Source organism: Varroa destructor, unplaced genomic scaffold, assembly GCF_002443255.2.
Source record: "Varroa destructor unplaced genomic scaffold, Vdes_3.0 BEIS01000003.1, whole genome shotgun sequence".
NCBI lineage: Eukaryota > Metazoa > Arthropoda > Arachnida > Mesostigmata > Varroidae > Varroa > Varroa destructor.
Window position 1 is genome coordinate 42031520 of NW_019211456.1, and position 18452 is coordinate 42049971.

The following is an 18452-nucleotide window of genomic DNA, read 5'->3' on the forward strand; positions in this document are numbered from 1 at the left end:
GTCTGCTAATAACTCGTACTCGATGGAACTTACTGAGCATAGCAGACGTCTTGTCGACCTCCATGTTTTTCCTATATTTTAATGAAAGAAATTTACCAGTTTGTACAATTTACTCGTAATCTTACTAGTCTCTCCTCTAGGAGTGTGTGTGACACTGGTTAGAGCAGAAACACGTGTTTAAAGTTTTGGACTTCAGACAATTTTTGCAAGGAGCAATATGTAAGCATATATTTCACTCACATTTCCTTTTAGTAATGCACATTCATAACTGTGAGATCATTGTAAAGTATTGCGCCCAAGAAATCTATTGTTTACGATTTAGTAATGCAAGCAAATTAAACAACTGAAGACAAATTCAAAACCAATATAGCGCATATGTGCAGTGTAATGCTGGTAACGTTGATAAATAACCTATAGGTCGAGTGGCTTGGGTAGAGTTAGTGTTTTCACATTGAACAGATTTAATGTACAAATGTAAGGGCTGCATGGGCAGGTTCAACATGATGTCAATTATGAGATGTAGCTCAAGGATATAGGGTGCTGCGGTTGCTGAAAAACGAATTAAAATAATATGAAAGAATAATAGCTCATATTTTTTTCATGAATGGATCGAACAAAATGCTGACAAAATAACTAATCCTATCAAAAAAGTGTTTGGTATAACAAGTCGAATAGAGCAAATTATACCTTAAGATAAATTTGCCTAACAAGTTCGTTAAACGATTGTCTGGTCTTTAGTGTGGTCCCAAGACTTCATTAAAACAGTATGCGGTTGCTTTCTAACAGTTGACAACTATTGATTGGCCGTTATAAAAATTCAATAAAAACTGCTGCCGTAAACCCGATCTATTAACGTTTATGAGCATAATGGTAAAGTAGAAAAGATTACTGATATAATCGATGTTTTAATATTGCCTTACACACCACATGGGAGCATTTGTAATAAGTCGGTCACGTTGAAATGTGTATAATAAGTGTTATATCTATCACTGATTACAGCCGGGATTGAACAGTAAACTTTTAGAATATTTGCGTTGTCGATACGATACGTTACCGTGGTGAAAAGAATTATTGCCGGATTTTAACAGTTGCTGTTTCAATTGCTCTTACTATTGTGCTCACCATAAAGTCTCATGTATTTGTATCAAGTAAATATAGAATCTTATACTCTTTTCATAGAGTCGAGTTCTCTTAGCGGGAATATTTCTGAAACCAAGTTGCGCCGCGTTGTTAGATAGGAGGGATATAATATTTCAAATATTGGATCGATCTTGGATGTGAAGCCCGTCCTTTCTATAATGCTGTGTCATTTCTTAATCTTCCATTTTTTTTTAATAGGTTGGAAGGTGACTTTTCGGAGAAGAAACTCACGGTGCAAGTAACGTCATCTGAGAAAGTTTCGAGAAGAGTCTTAAGTGAATCCTTTGGAATTGACCTTTGCAAACATCCAGAATGTCAGGAAGTAAAAAACTCCCGTTTCGACGTAACAAGGTTCACCACGTGAAATACATACCCGATTTCCGAAAAATAGTTAAAATAAGATACTAACACTACTATATTCGTTTTACTGATTCTGTGCCAAAACTTAGAAAACCATATCTATGTCATAATAAAGTTAAAAGGAGATAACACTATTCGATTAATGTGTTTTATCCAATCCGACTTAGAAGTACAAACAAGATACACCAGAAACGTAAGTTATACTTATTCTATATAGAGCATTTAAATATGTTTAATGAGGGCTATTCACTCAAAAGGGCGATTGTTAATTTATTTAAGACTAAACACAGTAATGATAGAGCAAGCACCTCAAAATAAAGCGAGGCATACGCTTGTTTATATATATACATATATATGGGATTCAAAAGAGGACAGGGAAAAAAAGATAAAAATTCAAAATCGGTTAAATTGAAATCAGGATATATATTAATATTGTTATGCGAAAAAAAAAGAGAGTTTCTATTAGTATAGTGCTATCCGACCCAGCTCTGTGTCCCTAAAAATCACACCCATAGCTATTAATTTTCCTGTTCTGTAACTCAATTACCATAGAACAGTAATCCAATTCGACTGATTACAGGTGGTTATATACGTGTACTTTCGATTGCGAACAGAATATCGAAACGTTTTTGTACGCGGTGGACCGCTTCTGCAAGCACTTCAAACCAAATGGCTATGTGAGCGGAGAAACCTTACTGGACGAGATTCAAGATATCGTCGAGTTAGACCATAAATATCTGGAGGTTGATCATTTTGCTCTCGGCCATTGGAGTGATTTGGACATTTTCATAGAGCGCTTCACAAGTGTGCCAACAAAGGACTGGCAGGCTAGGTTACGGAGAATTCAAGCCAGCTTTTATCACGACCGTGGCAACCTGGAAATCTACTTCAGAGACGATATCAGAGGGTCTACTAGTAAATTTCCACCTGTGTATAAACTTTTAGTGCGCTACGCTGACATTAAAAAAATCGTCACCTGTCGCAAATTGAGACACAAAGACACATTTTATGATTGCAATAACAAACGGGAACCCATGGAATTGTACCTACACGTATCGAGCGTATTGGCGTTTAGGTGGAATTCAGTAGGAGAAGATGCATACGAGAATTTTTTCGAAGGGCTGTGGACTCGGCAGGTCAGCTTCGGAACGCTAGGCACATCTACTCGATGCAACCACGTTGGGGAAAACAGAGTATTTAAAATCAAACTTCAGCATAAAGGGACGCAGGAAGCAGAAGCTATTTATTCGCTATTTCGTGCTTCCGGTGCTCCAATGGTGTTTGCAAACGTCAAGTGTGTCGAAATTCGAAAAGAAAATATTCAGCCACTTCCTAAAGAGAAGCTCTCAGACGAGCTACAATATGCAATCCAGTGCATTCAGAGCATAGCACCAGAACTATCTATTCAAATTCACTTAAAGAACATCCGAAAAGATATTCAAGGTACGTTTGAGAGTTTTGCCAAAAAAAATAAGGCTGCATTTTTCGATTCACTTTACGAAATCTACTACGAAGCGAAAAAGGGCTTTATTATAGATCTCAAGACGGCTATTGAGGATACGTTTAGACGAAACTGCCAGGCCAATCAGAGCGGCCAACATAGTGGAATAACACAAAACTTATTACCCATGGAACTATGTTTAGTTAAAAAGGCTACAGTTTGTCCGAGCAAAATCATTTTTGAACCTCCGACGATTGTCCGGGCAAGCCCTTTACTACGTCAGTGTGACCTTAGTCGCGTATTGTTGGTTGATCTTCGTGATGATAACTTCACTAAAATCCAAACAACAGGAAGGTATGAGACAGAGGAACTCATTGAAAACTCACTCAAGGTAAAAATTCAGAAGGGTCTAAAAATTGGAAAAAAGAAGTATACTTTTCTTGGCGCTTCAAGAGAGCAATTCAGCGAACATTGTTTTTGGATGTACGAGAGCGACAAAAACGACAATCTTAAAGAATTGTATAAGCGACTCGGTATTTGCGGTACTCTTACCGAACGGATGAAATCAGTGAATGCACTACTTACTGACTTTATTTGCGAGGTAAATATAGATCAGATTTTGGTTAAGGAAGATGCTTCCACGGCAGAGCCGGACTTCAAACGCGGCTATGGACGCATTTCGTCGAAATCTCTCGACTATATTTGCAGAGTTGGAAAGTTGCAAAAAACAGCAGCTTTAAAGGTTGTTCATGGGAGATATACTGGAATTATTGTTCTCGATCCAGAGCTAGAAGGTCTCCAAATTATTTACCGTACGTCACAACGCATTCTAAATTGCGACAGCAATATTATCTACATTGTATCTACTGCCAACTGTGAGCCAGCACTATTTGACAAGGTACTTTTGTCGACCCTGAGCAGTAAACAAGATGGACATTGCCCTGAAATCAGCATCGGTAAATTTGAAGCGTTGGTGTCGAATACATTTGCTGAGTCTGCCGCTTCATTTCTCAGTGAGCCGCCTGAATTGGCCTCTGAAATCGACAAATTGTTATCTCGCACAGGAGCCAAAATGGCGGAGTTATTTCACTATGACGTACGGAACGACGTGTTGTTTCGACAAACCCTCAAATGCAATCAGTTAAAGCGGATTCGCAATTTGAAGGAGCTGAAATTAAATATTCCAGGAACGTTCCGATTGATGCCGGTCGTAGATGAATACGGAGTTCTCGAGGAAGGACAAATTTACGTTCGAATAGGGAATATCGGTAACGAAACAAAGTCTCTGTCAGGTTGCAAACTTATGGTGGCTCGCAAAGATGCTATGCACCCATCTGAGATTCGTGTATTTAAAGCCGTCGAAACTAACCCAGAGACCGACAAACTGCAGCACCTGACTGATTGTGTGGTATTTTCAGCAAAGGGAAGCACGCCCCCGTTGAAACATTTCTGTTCTAATAATGATTTTCCAGGTGAATCTGACGTCATTCTTATTGCAAACGAAGATTTCCTATTTAAACAAAACACTAATGAACTCAAGACTACCCTTGAAGTTAATACACTTCCTTGTGAAGACAAAAGTCTCCTAAGCCATTATTTTGATTGCCTCAAGTTCGTGGTAGCAAATAACATAGCCGAGGTTTTTTGTGCCCTCTCGGACCGTCTTCCAACTGGCGCGAACTCTAACGCATGCGCAAAAGTACGCGCGATTCGAGATCAGTTTGAAAAGTTCTTTTGGGGTACTGGTGGTGAACCGGAGCCGCTTATAGAGTTGACTACATACCCCGATTTTCTTCAAAGAATGTCGGACAAGGGAAGTTATTGCTCCGACAAAGCCTTAGGGGCATGCTGTAGACAACTGCGTCTGATAGATATTCAAGGTTTAACGAGTAAAGGTTTTTGTAAGCTGGAAATAGATAATCTCAGAACAGGACAAAATGCGCTACTCAGTGAGCTCGAGTCGAATGAAGAGTTCCACAAGGAAGCTGCCAAAACCATGGCTATGTATACGAAACGCCTCAGAGCCCTCGAAGCCATGTACGGGCTTACCACAGAAGAAGTTCGTACAGGTATGTTCAATGCAATTTGTTTCTAGCTTGTTTGTTCTTAGGTGAAAAACTATCACCTAATACAGTGGCGAAAATAGGCGACAATGGTTCCTAAATCAATTATTCCGCCTTTTTGCCGCAGCAAACTTTTTTTGACGGTTGTTTACTTAATACTTAATGGCGTAGGCTACAGTATTTGGCAGATATTCTTTTATTCAGAGGACATTATTAATTAGTAGAGTTAATCAATACTGTCGAAAATATTATATACACTCTGTGTTCAACATGTGATTCAATTGATTGTCGGATATTATTTTTTAGATTTATTGAATTAGTTAGATTTTGCACATGGTAATTACTTGAAATTGCTATTGCTAGTGAGTACCAAGATTTATTTGCGTTGTTTAATATCCATTACCCTTGCTCACAAAAAAGTTATATGTTTCTAATGAAGTGAAATTAACATATCTATTGGATTGTGGAGAAATATTTACGCTTTTTATAACCAGATGGCTTTAATTAAATAGTTCAGGAAATATGAGCCGCATCGTCGTTGGTACTGCCTGAAAGCTGAGACAACACAATAGTAGAGGTATTAAAATCGTTCGAATAATTTCATTCAGACTTCAGATAGAAAGTCTTGAAGATGAGTAAAATTTCTGCAGAAACATGCTCTACTTTACAATTTTATTACGAAAGACACAAAAATGCTGCGCAGGCCTATAAAAACATTTGTGCTGTTATTGTCAGAATGCGTTATCAGAAGAAACGGGAAATTTCGATGTAAAAGGTGCTCCTCAGAGTCTTAAAGCATTTGATGATAGACGTATTGCGAAAATTAAACTATACCGACGTAGATGGCCGTCACGTTTTCAATCACTCAAGTAAAACTGGCGACAAAAAGTTCGCTGTCTAAATACCACACAAATGAATCCAAAATGACTCAATTGATCCATTTTCGAAAATCTGCAGAAATACAACGAAATCAAGCCACTTCTCAAGGGGTTGATCATTAGTGAGAACACGGTAAACAGATACGCAGCAATGTGGGAAAACAAGTGACAAAAATCTGTGGCAAAAATTGACGCCAAAAAAAGCGGTGTTATGGGTTTAATGGGATTGGAACGAGATTGTGCATTGTGAATTACTGGTGCCGCCCGGCAAAATGACTGATTCGGAGTTTTACTGTCGAACTATAGAAATTCTACACTGGTGAAAATAAGGTGTTATAAAAAAAAATAGCAAAGATCATTAATTCGTGTGGCATATAGTTTTTTTTTATTAATACTGTTTTAAAATTTAAAAAGGATTTGCTTCAATTTTAGTTTAAAAAAATGTCGATATTTTATCGAACATCCAAGTTATAAGTCGTAACTTACTTGAATATTTTACTTTTTCTTACCTTTTGTTTCTGAGACTGTATATAAAAACAAAAACTGGCGTTTCAGCATATTTTTCCATATTCTAGAATTATCATTCTATTTACGTCTATACAGCCAGCAGTTCATAGTACGTGCACATTTATTTTTTTAGTGATACATTTGTTTTTTTCTATCTTAGGGTACCACACTTAGAGCATAAAAATTAGCAGTTGATTTTTTTTGATTGGCCAACACTGACCCAACATGACTCATATTACGTGACGTAAGCCATTTCCAAGTCATTTTCGACCCTCCAACATATCGTAAAAAAATATTTTTTTTTTATAAAAAAAAAAACAAAAAAAATTCCTCATTCTTGAGAAAGCTAAAAAGCAAACAAGTTTCTTAGTTTCAGAGAGCATCTGACTCTTATGGCATATGAAGTAAACCTGTGGTTTTCGTGACAAGACATCCATAACAAGATAGCTCTACTCATCCTTTTTTCCCCAAAGATTTTATAGAAACAAAAAAAATTGCCAAAATGCACTTATAATCAGTTAGTTTTCCAAGTCTTAATTATCTGTCACTTGTTGTAGATTCTTCGTTTGCTGTAGTGAAGTCCGCTTCTACTTTTCTGCAGTCGTAGGTTGCTGCTGAAATGCCCATTTTCAGTGTTATGGAGTGTCGATTTAGGGTAACTCAAGAAGTTTCAAATCTCGATAGGTACCCATCGAATGCGAAGCAATAGCTCATTTTTGCTCAGATTCCTAAGGCTCGAGAAGTAAGTACCTTCAAGAACACCGCTAACAGACGACTAAAAAATGCAAGGACAGCACATTTGCATTGGATCCGGCATAACTTTCTCCGGAGGGAATGATATCTACACGATTGAGACATGCGTAATTAGTAGAAAGCCAAAGCTCTCTATACTCTTTTGAACCAATAGTGTATTAGTAACTGTGTTCTATACGTAGACTCGGTCTAGCAAATTTTCAACCACTCTGTTAGGACAGTCGATTTTAAGCCCACTACCGTTTTTTGCCTTTAACTTATATTATATGTTTTTTTGTTTAATCAGGGATAATATTTACACTTCCTGAGTCAAGGTGCCCGCCCAGCCGAGTTGCACGACTCGAGTCAACGATGCGCTGTTATATGCGGCACCTGTCGTCAATCATAGAGGAGCGATTCAGTCGCTCGAAAATGCGCTTGACGAAAATGGAATGTGCGGCCAAGATGTCTGCCTATTTTGCGCAGGCCATCGAGAAGCTGGATGATGGGGGCTACGGGTTGCCGTGGCTGTTGCCAAACCAGATGCTAATGTTGCTTGCTAGCGTAAACTTAACACCTGTTGGTTTCGTTATCTATTTTAATTTAATTTCAGTTAATAGTGTGATTATAATAATAAAAATAATAATGCCAGGAGGCTTCTCCAGTTCTTCGAAATTTTGGGTCCTTTATAGACGAACAATGCTCTCTTACAACTTGCAACGTAGCTACTCATTTTCGTTAAAATCTTAATTTATGACGAGAGCAGTCCTTTGCTTGTAGCCCTAAGAGATTTCCTGCTGGCAAATATGTTGATAGTTAATATCTAGAAATGTTTTATTGTTTTACAAATTACAAAAGGAGAAAATAGTTCCCGTTATACAGGCGTATCATTACGGTTTATATTAACATTTTATAATTCAATCTAAACAAATTTAACAAATTAAGAAACCCAACAACAAATAAAATAATAAAAACAAAACGCTAATCCCTTTTCACACTACATTAGGCATCGATATATACCGACGACTTCGTTCAAAAATACTTTTTGAAGAACAGAAAGGATACAGATAGCTTATTCGATTTACAACTACGAATAGAAGAGCAAGTTATGTTACTAATAGGAAGGTAAGTTTTCTAGTTGTCTCATTTAAAATTAAATATTGTTCAATTGCCATTCGTGAAATTTCATTTTTAACTTGTTTTCTCAGCTTTTTGCATAGACAAGAAACGTTAGTATCAAAGAAGAATTAATTTTTTTATTGTCTTTGAGGTCTAAACTCACTAAAGTCGAACGTTTTTAATCAGAACAAAATTGTTACGGGCTGAAGACTAAACGAAGCTTCCCAACTGCGTAGAACAGTTGTCTATCAGCCAACAGTGAAGGGATGCAGCTAGCAAAAATGGTGAAAGTTCATGTTATAGCCTAATAAAAATTCTGGGGTCGTTATTTCAAATTGAAATAAAAATAGTTTATATAAAAAAAATTGACACATACATTCCCGCATTGAAGTTTTTAAGTTGTTTCGAAAGTACTCTCTGTCTTGTTTTAGATGAGATGCATTGCTTTGAGGTCTTCAGATAAACAATTAAAGGTTCCTTCTGAATACACGCGAAAATCGAAATTTTAACATTTATAAATTCATGTGCTGTGTCTAATAAACGTAGGTGGGTCAAGAAACACTTGAATCTGATAGTCTTGAAACGTGACGATAAAGACTTAGTTGAAGATTTGCTGACAGAGTTAGTGCATAAGGCATTTATGCAAGCTTGGGATCATCTTTGGCTTGCGAAAAAAACGGATTCGCATGAACGTCAGCTTGAAAGCTTGAACCAATTTCTAAACAATCCGCATGTTTCTACGCAGCTGCTATCATGTATTCTCAGGTAGGTTCTTGACTTCCAAGGTTCAAGCTCATTAATATGATGAACCAGACATTAAAATATCAGCACTCGAAGAGTATTATACATTAGTACAAATATGTACAAATTGGCTCAACTGCCATTACTTAGGCGATTTTGTAGTAGGTTTAAAAATCACTCGCTAAGTTTTTTCTTACTAAGAGATATGCCAACATCGCTAACCAGTTTCTCTTACTATTTTCTATTTAAAACATAAAGTAGCTGAGTGATTAATCTCATTTTGAGGTGCTCATCTGCTAGACCTCTTGATAAAAACTTCAGTTAACTTTGCAGTAAAGAAAAAAAATTGAAAAAGTTTAAGAAAGACTAAATAATATCTGCTGAGGCATGAGAACTCACTCGCGTTTCCATAAAAAGAACTGATTAATATGCTACGCCACAACCCTTGCAGCTTTACTATAAGGCAGCAATACGTCTGATTTAATTGTTGGTGCATATATGCTAACTTTTATAGGGAAGTAATACTGGACGGAGAGAATACCCAATCAGGGTTCCACTCCAATGATTTGAATAGACATCGTTTCATAGAGATGTCTTTGAAGTCACTGTTGTGTAACGTTCTGGTGAAGGCAGCTATTCAAGGCTCGTTTAAACCGCTCATCGAGAGAAGATCAGTCCTTCATAGCAAGGTATTTTGTTGTGTTCCAGAAGCAAAACTTGGTTCAGATATGGCATAACGATTAGAGTAGGAAGTTCTGAACAATCGAGCTAAGTTTACACGTCATCTAGGTAAACACGTCAGTTTCACTACAGTTTGGCTAGAACTACGAAAAGTCTCTTACATTCAACAAAAAGTTAGTCTTCTTCTTCCTGGATTCATTTAAAGACAATCTGTGTTAGGCAAAATGTTTTTTCCATGTGCCCAAAAAGGTATATTCTTTTCATGTCTGTATTTTACGAAGGTTTGGAATAGGACTACGCAACAATTAACAATTCTTCTCGATGAATGGAAATGTGGACACTAGGACAAAAATTCCAGTTTTTACGCATAATTATTTGCAAGTTGTTGTTACTAACAAGTCACACAAAATTGAAAAAATGTTTTTAGTTGTTTTCACGTTTTGTATCGGAAGGTAAAAATATGAGATCATATTATTAATAACCAAGGGTTCTGTCAATGTTATGCTAAACAATCGTAAGCACAGTGTATTTATTAATTTCGTATTATCAGGTCGATTGGTTTGTTTTTTTCTCGCGCACAGATCGTGAGCGGCGTTTTCCTTTTACCACTAAGTAATTCAGAGCTGGACGAAAAGTACGTCAGGTATACCCAAGGAAACCTAGAAGAGTTCACGGAAATCCTGCAGGAATACAGCGCGTGCAACCAGGTAACCTTCCTAACGATAATCGGTTTTATGCACTTCATCAAAAAAAACATTTGGGTATATCTAAGTCTCACGACGTGCGCTTATCACCAATTCTATGCTACCTATTCTATCGCTATGAAAACTTAGCTTGCAGGAGTCCTCTTATATTGCATCGAAGGTTAATCCTCTCGTTATGGCTCATGACCAGAAGTGCCTTGGGCGCTATTTGTTTCCGTTGCATGTGTCAGCCTTTACAAATCGATTTTTACCAAGCAACCTTCCCTGCACATATACTCGTATTGAGCAATATTGGTGATATCGGAAGAGATCAATTAGATTCACTGTATTAACGTTGAGCTTTTGTTTGGCATTTTACCAGGTACAAGTTAAAGTACTTCCGCCGGGCGAACGGGATGATAATGCCTTTGAAGAGGTGTTTTATGAAGGGGAGTGGTTCACGGTAGAAAACCTAAAGACAATCATGTTATCCCTTGATTTCCGCAGAATCATATGTACCTTGTTTGAAGACAAGTATAAGATTCACCATCGAGAGCAAGTACCAGGACCACTGCGTGAAAGCTTTTACGACGATGAGCTGTATTAGTGCCGCTAATGCTTCATTTACATATGTGGGTATACATATATTTAAGCAGAGTTTTATTCGAAAACATAATTTAACATTCTATTTGCAAGCATTCGCGATTTTTATCACTGCAGGATGCAAAAAACAACACACGTCACATAGCGTCAGTTAGGTCAGATTCTTTTATTATTGGCAGTCAAGTTTTAGGTTGACCAGTGGCATCTCTGAAGCGGCTGGCAGGGATATTTGAGCGACCCATTTTATTCCTGCACGAAAAACAAGCCCACATTACCTCCCTGAACAGATTACAACTTATTTTATAATAATAAGGTTGGTATTTATTATAAAAACCGAAAGCTAAGCAATATTTATCATGACATCTGCTTAAATTAAATCAGTTTTCACGTTGCAAACATATCGTGAGTTGCGTTTTATGGTTATTATTATAGGTGACAATTATGTATGAGAAAGTTTTGGGCATCTCTATGGAAGTACTGTATGAAATTTTCAGTAGAAAACAATTTAACAAAACTGTATTTTTTTAGCGAGTTCAAGGAATAGTTCCGAAAGTTCGAAAACATTTATACATCAGTTTTGGTAAGCAAGCATATGAATCAAATTCGCAGATTTGGCCAGTAAGGGAAAATTTAATGGTGACTTAGATGTTCTTTTGTTATTAATATGTTATAAGCTACCGTCGGCATGTAATTGATTTTTGAAACTACATAGTGTGTTGCGACTGTGACCTATTATAAGAAGCTTTGCTGGGAATGAATTTTTTTCCATAGCCCTACTTAGGCCATATAAGCAAGTCCTTTCCGTTTTCACTTTACTTCCTCCAACCTGTAGAGGCTTAAGTTCAAATTTATGATGAACGGTTTATGCAGCACCATAACATGTCAATTAACAGTTATCGAACTAACAATGATTCGATTGGTGACCTATCCGACAGTGTTCTTGACAGCTTATATACATACGAAGTCAGTTATATCTTTTTAAAATGTGTATGAGGCCGAGGTTCTTTGAAGCAAATCTCACCATTAAAAGCGCCCCAGGCGACGTTTCAACTTTAAGCCGTATAATTTTTTGGACTCGAACAGACTTAGCCAACAGCCATTTGTTCACAAAAGGACTGCAGCAACAAACGTTTGTTTCTTATATGGCAGGTAACCTCCTCCGCTAAGCAGAAGCGAGACCACTTTCAAACAGGTGTTCTATGAAGAGGACTCGGTGGGCTTTATTTTATTACAATTTTTATCTGTTCCTTTGGAACGAGAATAAAAGAAAAGTTTTAAATAGCTAATTCTTCAATGTAGTTTGCGGTCTTGGTACGAACATGCATGCGGCCGTGGCGACCAAGTAAGCAGTTAGTAGCGGTATTGTAAAAATAGAATGTGGCCAGTGGGCTCGCTTATTTATGCTGATAATGTGCGATTTCCACAGGATCAATCAGAAGTAAATTGGTGCCCAGCTGGATGATGATGAACACTGATCAATGTAGTATCGTGTGTAGGAGCATGCGTACCACATTTACCGTCGCTAATCACCGATTTTTCTGGTTGTGGCAAACGACATTTGCATATAATGTGTTTGAATATGCATTATTATCAATTGTTGAACACTGTATCGCAAGTAATGTATAACATCCTAAGACACTAACGGAAGAGAGCATTGCAGATTTAACAACTTTATTATATAAACTAGATTTTTGCTAATATATTATCAAAGTGTATATCGGGAAACTTGAGGAAGACACATATTATAAAATGAAGCCTTGTCCCAAAATGTCGACGGTTTCCAGCTACACCATCCCTGAAAAATTCTGTTGTTAGAGGTTTTCTAATACAATCTGTGATGTCGAGTAATGACAAAGTCACGTCTAACTGGACTGCGTCTTTATAATATGTATTCCGAAATAAAATTCCGCTTGAATGATAGTTAACCGATTATTTTTAAACAGGAATATATACAGCTATAAGAAAACTTCATTTGCTTAGCTTCTAGCGTTTTGGATAGTTGAGACATGAATAAACTATTCGAGGTCTTTTTTTTGTTATCTAAGGATACTAAGGAGTAGAAAATATGTACCATCAGTGTTCTGTATCGCTTTTACGATTGTAGATCAATGAAATTGACAGACTGAATTGTCAAGCTGTATCAGAAATCTCCTTTGGTTACTAAAAATTGCATACGACTAGATGGACTAATTAGCTTGAGTAGAAGACTATTTTCATCTTTTTGAAGACATTTAGAAAATTAAAATGGTTTGTATAACGATATCGATACTTTGCTTAGAGACGCTGGAGTCTGGAATAAATATTAGTAATACCTGTACCGTAAACAGCTGTACGTTATACTTGCCTTTGCGGTGATGGTATGCATGTCCTCTGTGCCTGTATAGTGAGGGTCGAGGATCAGAAAATGCGTTTCTTCTGTTTCACTGTTGACTGCAACTCCTAAAATCGTATGAGCCAGCTGGCCCCCACCTGTGCACGTTTGTTAACGGATTCGTGTTAGAGTCATATTTAATTTGAATTCGTAAAAATGAAAACGTGCAAATATTTAGCAGATGATCCAAGGTGGTACACGTCCCGAATCTATGAGATCTGACCCGTGTCATAATATTTGCACTGCTTTTCTTATTAAGCGTTACCATATAACGACTAAAGGCAAACGTACTGCATCACCTGTATTTTAGGGCTAGCTGTTGTAGCTTGTAATTTTCGATGGAGAAACCTGACCCATGCTTTTTAGGTAAAGGAGTTTAGAGAAAAGTTACACAAAGCAATAATTCTATTTGTAGTAAATTCCTATTTAAAAGAAACCACTAAAAATGAAATGGCGCATCTTTTGAAATTGACGTTGGTAAACTCACCAATCATTACAGGCGTCCCGTGAGTCTCAAAGTGTGTAATGAGATTCTGAGCTTTAAATGGCAACTCGGAGCCTGATGGGACACTAATAATCTTGCTGTCGATTTTCATAAGTTGGTTAAGGACGAAGGACACCTCCTGAGAGCCAATCCATTGTTTTGACCCAATAAAACTGCTCTCCTTATCGCCGATTTCAACTAGCGTTTCCTATGTTTACATAAAGGGCATGGTTTCTATCAGTTAATCTACCGTTTAGAAAATAGTGCAGAAAAATTGTCACGCCAGTGCCTAGCTAATGACACAATGCAATAGATATACGAGGTCAACTTACCTGAATTTTTTTGTGGTTCGGTATTTTCACATCGGTGTAACCCTGCAGAAGGAACCATGAGGAAAGCGTCTGTAGTGATCGGTACGCACAACCCCAGCCGCTGTCGTCAAACTTCTCTTGCATATAATGAAAATATAGGTAGTTCCCGCGAACAATTGCTACACGATCGGCGCGCGCCGGAGGCTTGACTTTCGCGTGCGGATTTACGAGTAACTTGCTATAGATTGGTGAGTCCTTTGCGAAATAAATATGTTGTCCTAACGAGAACAATGGTCCCTTATCATTTGAAAGTAGAAGATCCGCGTGGAGCGCTAGCCTGTATGCAGGCAGGACGCGATTAGCGGGAAATAGTACCGTAGCAAATGATCGGGCACCTCCCGCTTGAAAATGCATCGGGGTCGGTGGAATCAGCTGGTTACCATAGACGACAGAGCTGCAAATTGCCTCGATGCTTGAGAACGCCTGCGGAGCAATTTATAAATGGGACAAAAGTTGTGGAAAAAAATAATCAGCTGACTGCTGCCTCCTAGTCTTTTGTTATAAATGTTATAGCTATAGTGACTATTAGCAGCTTATCATCGAAATTTAATAGCCCAGAACACATAAACAGAATCGCTATAATATAATAAATAAACAGTAAACAGAACCGCTAAAAACATACGTAAGTAAAAAAAAACGCAGTTTCTTATCCAGCTACTGGTCTAACCTGTTGGTGAAGACTTCTAGTAAGTAAAGTGGTAACGTGTTCCACGGATAAACTATACACAGTGAACGAGATTACGTCGAGATTAAGATGGAACTCGAAGCGTTGCGAACGGCGGCGCTGCACGTCGATTATGGGCGTATGAGGACAACCACAGCTTGACACAACTTTTTCGCCGCTTAGTAAGCGAATCGTATTTACTTCCTGCTTATCCTGAGCATTTGGAAAAAGTGGCATATATTAAAAATCGGTATATTACATGTTTGAAGATGAAGTCACGAAAACTATTTTATATTACCATAAAAACTAGCAAAATTTACGAAATCTAGCGAAAATCTAATTCTTGTTGACGAAAACGGACAAAATTAGTACAGACAGAATAGACACGAAGATTCTCCTACAGCTAAAATTAGATTTGTAACACAGTACTACCAACTACACTATTTCAAACAAGAGGAACTTCTTGAGAATTTCTAACTTGCATGCAGTAAGTACCCTTTTTTCAAACACTGCTGATGTAATTTTCTGTAAGCAATAATGTATGCCATATTTCACATACCATGCCATCGGGTTCAGACTTTCTTCCCAGGACCTTCCGCAAGAATTCCCCGAGCGTCACTTGCTCCTGACCTTTCATAAATTGTTCGCGTAACTCGAACGTTACACATGATGGGGCAAGCCATCGGCACGAGGTGCTTATCGCGTGTTTCACATCACCACGAAATTGGCCTGATGGGTATTAGAGAGGCAGATATGTATAGACACAGTGAACACATAATAGCACAACCTACAAAGGATGCACGGCGAGCGCACCTTTTCATAACTAGAGGAATACGTTGACCTGTTTAAACAAACGTATTTTCATATGTTAAGTAACTTACGACAATGGTGTTTTCTTTAATACGAGTTTTAGTTGTATCAACATCGTATGGCGATTTTAAATATTCAAAGTCATCTGTTTTTGTTGTTTCCAAACATCGATACTTGAATAGATTGTCGTAACGAGTAGAAGGACTTTGATTTTTCTCTGTTACCCTCAGCTCCAGTGTATTCGACACTTAATGGTACACTCAGTCGCGTTCTGAGTACAACTCCTTGTGTTGAACTGAGGTCTGCGAGCTCACAAATGGCCGTCTCTTCGTATAAGGCATCCTTGGCGACCAGCCGAGCTGATGGCGAACCATTGGCCTTAGTCGTTAAAAGCACCAGGTTTGGCAAATCCAGAGCATCTAACGCCTGCAGGGCAATGCGATTGTATTTGTTAGTGCAAAGACCCTGATCCTTGGTGTTCAAACGAACGACGCCTTATTAATCGCCTTGCCTAATACTATACGTGAGCCTATTGTTTTAAGCTGTCCCTTTAAATGCAATTAAAAATAATGGTCTAACATAGCTAAAGAGCTGACCTCTCGAATGCATTGTAGCCTTTTTTCGCAGTTGGATATTAGGCTGTGCGCGTCGGCTTCCGGATCACTGGCAAATACTCCGAGCGCTGGATGTCCATAAGGGAATGATTCCCGCAAAAGTGTGCAACCTGTTAGGTTATGTACACCATCTTGAGCGACGAAGCCATATAATGTGCGGAATACGTCTTTGCAACCTTGGATTCTCTGGAAAATGAATACTCATGTTGCAGACATGCAATATACTAAACCGTAATGCCAGGCCGCGGAACTATTCCTAATGTATGCAGAGTAATGGATAATTAAGCCCACTAAAAAATAGCGTTGCTTATAGGAACTAGTGTAAGGGCTGCTATCTGTCGAATGGGAAACCACATCATTATAATTCCTTAACAATTTTAGTATTTTGCCTGTATATGACTCAAAAAAAACTTTTCAAAATAACACTCCAACTTATAAAAAAAACATTGCTTTGGTAATCAAATTGAAGTTGACTGCTAAATGCCATGAGGTCAGATTTCTACCTTGATTACACTCAACTGAAACTACCCTTTTGATATAATTAATTGTCTAAATAAATATATAAACATATATAAACAAATAGAAAAGAATAATGTAATAATAATAATAATTTGTCATAAGATAACAAAAACGTACTTAATACTTTTAACTCATAAGAAAAACTATTATTTTTCAATATAAGAACTTTTTACAATAGCGACACAGAAAAGCGTTCTTACAGAGGGCTGGCGCAACATTTATGGTCCCGCAATGTTTTCGAGATAATGCTAAATGAGAATTACGACTCTGCGCTTAGAATTCGCATGGTAGAAAAATAGAGCCGCAATAGTTGAGGTAGCGGAAACTGTAAAACGATCCATCGTTTAAAGCAACGACTACTGATTCGTGATGGTAAAAACATCATAGCATAAGACATTATATAACGCTTCGTCGCGAAGACAACATACGTTTTTTTGCTTGCTTTATGTACACGATTTGAAAGAGCGGTTTTGAGTAGCTGTCATGCAAGTAGTAAGCACGTCATTCTCGTGCACTAATCTACCGCTTGCTGGCATTAGCCACCTTCAAGCTTTCTGTGAGTAACTGCATTCAAATAACTTACGGCTCATTTTATTGGTACAAACCTTCCAAAGGTCCTCACACACGACAACTTTAAGCCCACCCATCTTGTATACGATTCACGAAACGCCACGCACGAAAGTAGTTTTTCAAGTAGTAAATGTTGGAAAAATTCATATATTGTCGATAACCAGCTGTGGCTCTGGTACTGTTTGATCGACGCTTTCGTGTCACAGCTGACCACGTTCTCCCAGCCCCGTGATGTTTGTTGATGACTTGATGGTTTGGAGATCTCACTCCAGGATTGCCACCCGGTGGCAATGTGATATCAGTACCACTCACGTTTTTCTCCAGCTTTTATCGTTAGTACATAACTTTGCATTCACCTGGTCGTTGTATCGTTATGAAATGTTAATTTAAATGAGATATCATCTGCTTCACATCACTCGCCTGTTTTGAAAAAAATCTAACAAGTAGATCATTTAATGGGATTTTGTTATAATATATTTCTTTCACTATTGTTCATTATTGTTATTTTTCGTCAAGTGACTTTACAATACGGATACAAAACGGATAGCCATTTTTTTTTCTAAAAGCATATTCACCGTAATGTCAATCTATTTTTTAGTTATCCTCTTGCTAGCTTCTGCGTTTCGCTCGTGGTTTCCCTTTCCTTCAGCCGTCGCCCTCACTGCATTGTAAACAAAGCGGCTAGATTTCGAAGACGGTCCTTACTAGTCTAAATTCTGAGTAACAAGTCCTTTGGAAATAGATAAACAGATTCCGAGTAACAATCGAAATCAGTCCCGAGCTTTTTGATCGGAATGAAGGGTGCGTGAATGAAAAAAAACTATTTTAAAGCATGAACCTATTGTGACTATATAAAGTTCTGTATTGCGTGCCGTAAATGTTCATCTCTCCTAAAAAAAGTAATGGCTCGTTCAACTGATTCGGACGACTACCATCGCTCTTGCCGAAGGAAACGTTACAGGAGTTCTAGCTCTTCATCAGCAAGGTCCGTCTCCATTCGATAGATTAAAACTAATACCTTACGGTCTTTTAGTCTTAGTTCTTTTAAGCATCGTTACCAAAACTACTCCATCTTATTCCATTCATGGCAAATGTCAGTAA

General features: G+C 37.8%; 3 protein-coding genes across 19 annotated transcripts in view; 2 read left to right on the forward strand and 1 right to left on the reverse strand.

Annotated features, from left to right (window-relative positions):
- Window positions 1–21: 21 nt before the first annotated feature.
- LOC111248398 (uncharacterized) lies at window positions 22–14627 on the forward strand. Of its 9 annotated transcripts, none has more exons than XR_015324476.1 (11): window positions 22–219; window positions 1339–1491; window positions 2081–5010; window positions 7429–7700; window positions 8128–8246; window positions 8787–9005; window positions 9496–9670; window positions 10244–10369; window positions 10728–11261; window positions 12098–12161; window positions 12375–12868. XR_015324476.1 is itself a non-coding variant. In XM_022800681.2 (10 exons), coding segments are annotated over exons 1-9 (4221 nt in total). In that variant the 5' UTR covers window positions 22–217; the 3' UTR covers window positions 10953–10977; window positions 14184–14627. The 9 variants fall into 9 exon arrangements, 4 of the variants coding, with proteins under 4 accessions (XP_022656416.1, XP_022656413.1, XP_022656414.1 ...); XR_015324477.1 differs by having other exon boundaries at window positions 10728–10977; XR_015324474.1 differs by having other exon boundaries at window positions 10728–12161.
- On the reverse strand, window positions 12603–17528 carry LOC111248400 (ufm1-specific protease 2-like). Of its 2 annotated transcripts, none has more exons than XM_086984571.1 (9): window positions 17387–17528; window positions 16245–16448; window positions 15873–16074; window positions 15398–15567; window positions 14842–15051; window positions 14136–14597; window positions 13807–14011; window positions 13293–13417; window positions 12603–12732 (listed from the first exon to the last, which is right to left on the reverse strand). In XM_086984571.1, the coding sequence occupies exons 1-9, from the start codon at window positions 17426–17428 to the stop codon at window positions 12691–12693; spliced, it is 1662 nt and encodes a 553-aa protein (XP_086840697.1). In that variant the 5' UTR covers window positions 17429–17528; the 3' UTR covers window positions 12603–12690. The 2 variants fall into 2 exon arrangements, with proteins under 2 accessions (XP_086840697.1, XP_022656417.1); XM_022800682.2 differs by having other exon boundaries at window positions 12603–12743.
- The window catches only part of LOC111248401 (uncharacterized), a 6930-nt gene continuing 5671 nt past the window's right edge, over window positions 17194–18452 (forward strand). For 2 of the 8 annotated variants that reach the window (XM_086984575.1, XM_086984576.1), the window contains exons 1-2: window positions 17194–17337; window positions 18252–18336. In XM_086984575.1, the coding sequence (XP_086840701.1) occupies window positions 17265–17337; window positions 18252–18336 (158 nt within the window). In that variant the 5' untranslated portion in view covers window positions 17194–17264. Of the gene's footprint in view, window positions 17338–17545; window positions 17684–18201; window positions 18337–18452 lie in introns of those variants that run through there. The other 6 variants (XM_022800684.2, XM_086984579.1, XM_022800686.2 and 3 more) reach the window with 5 other exon arrangements.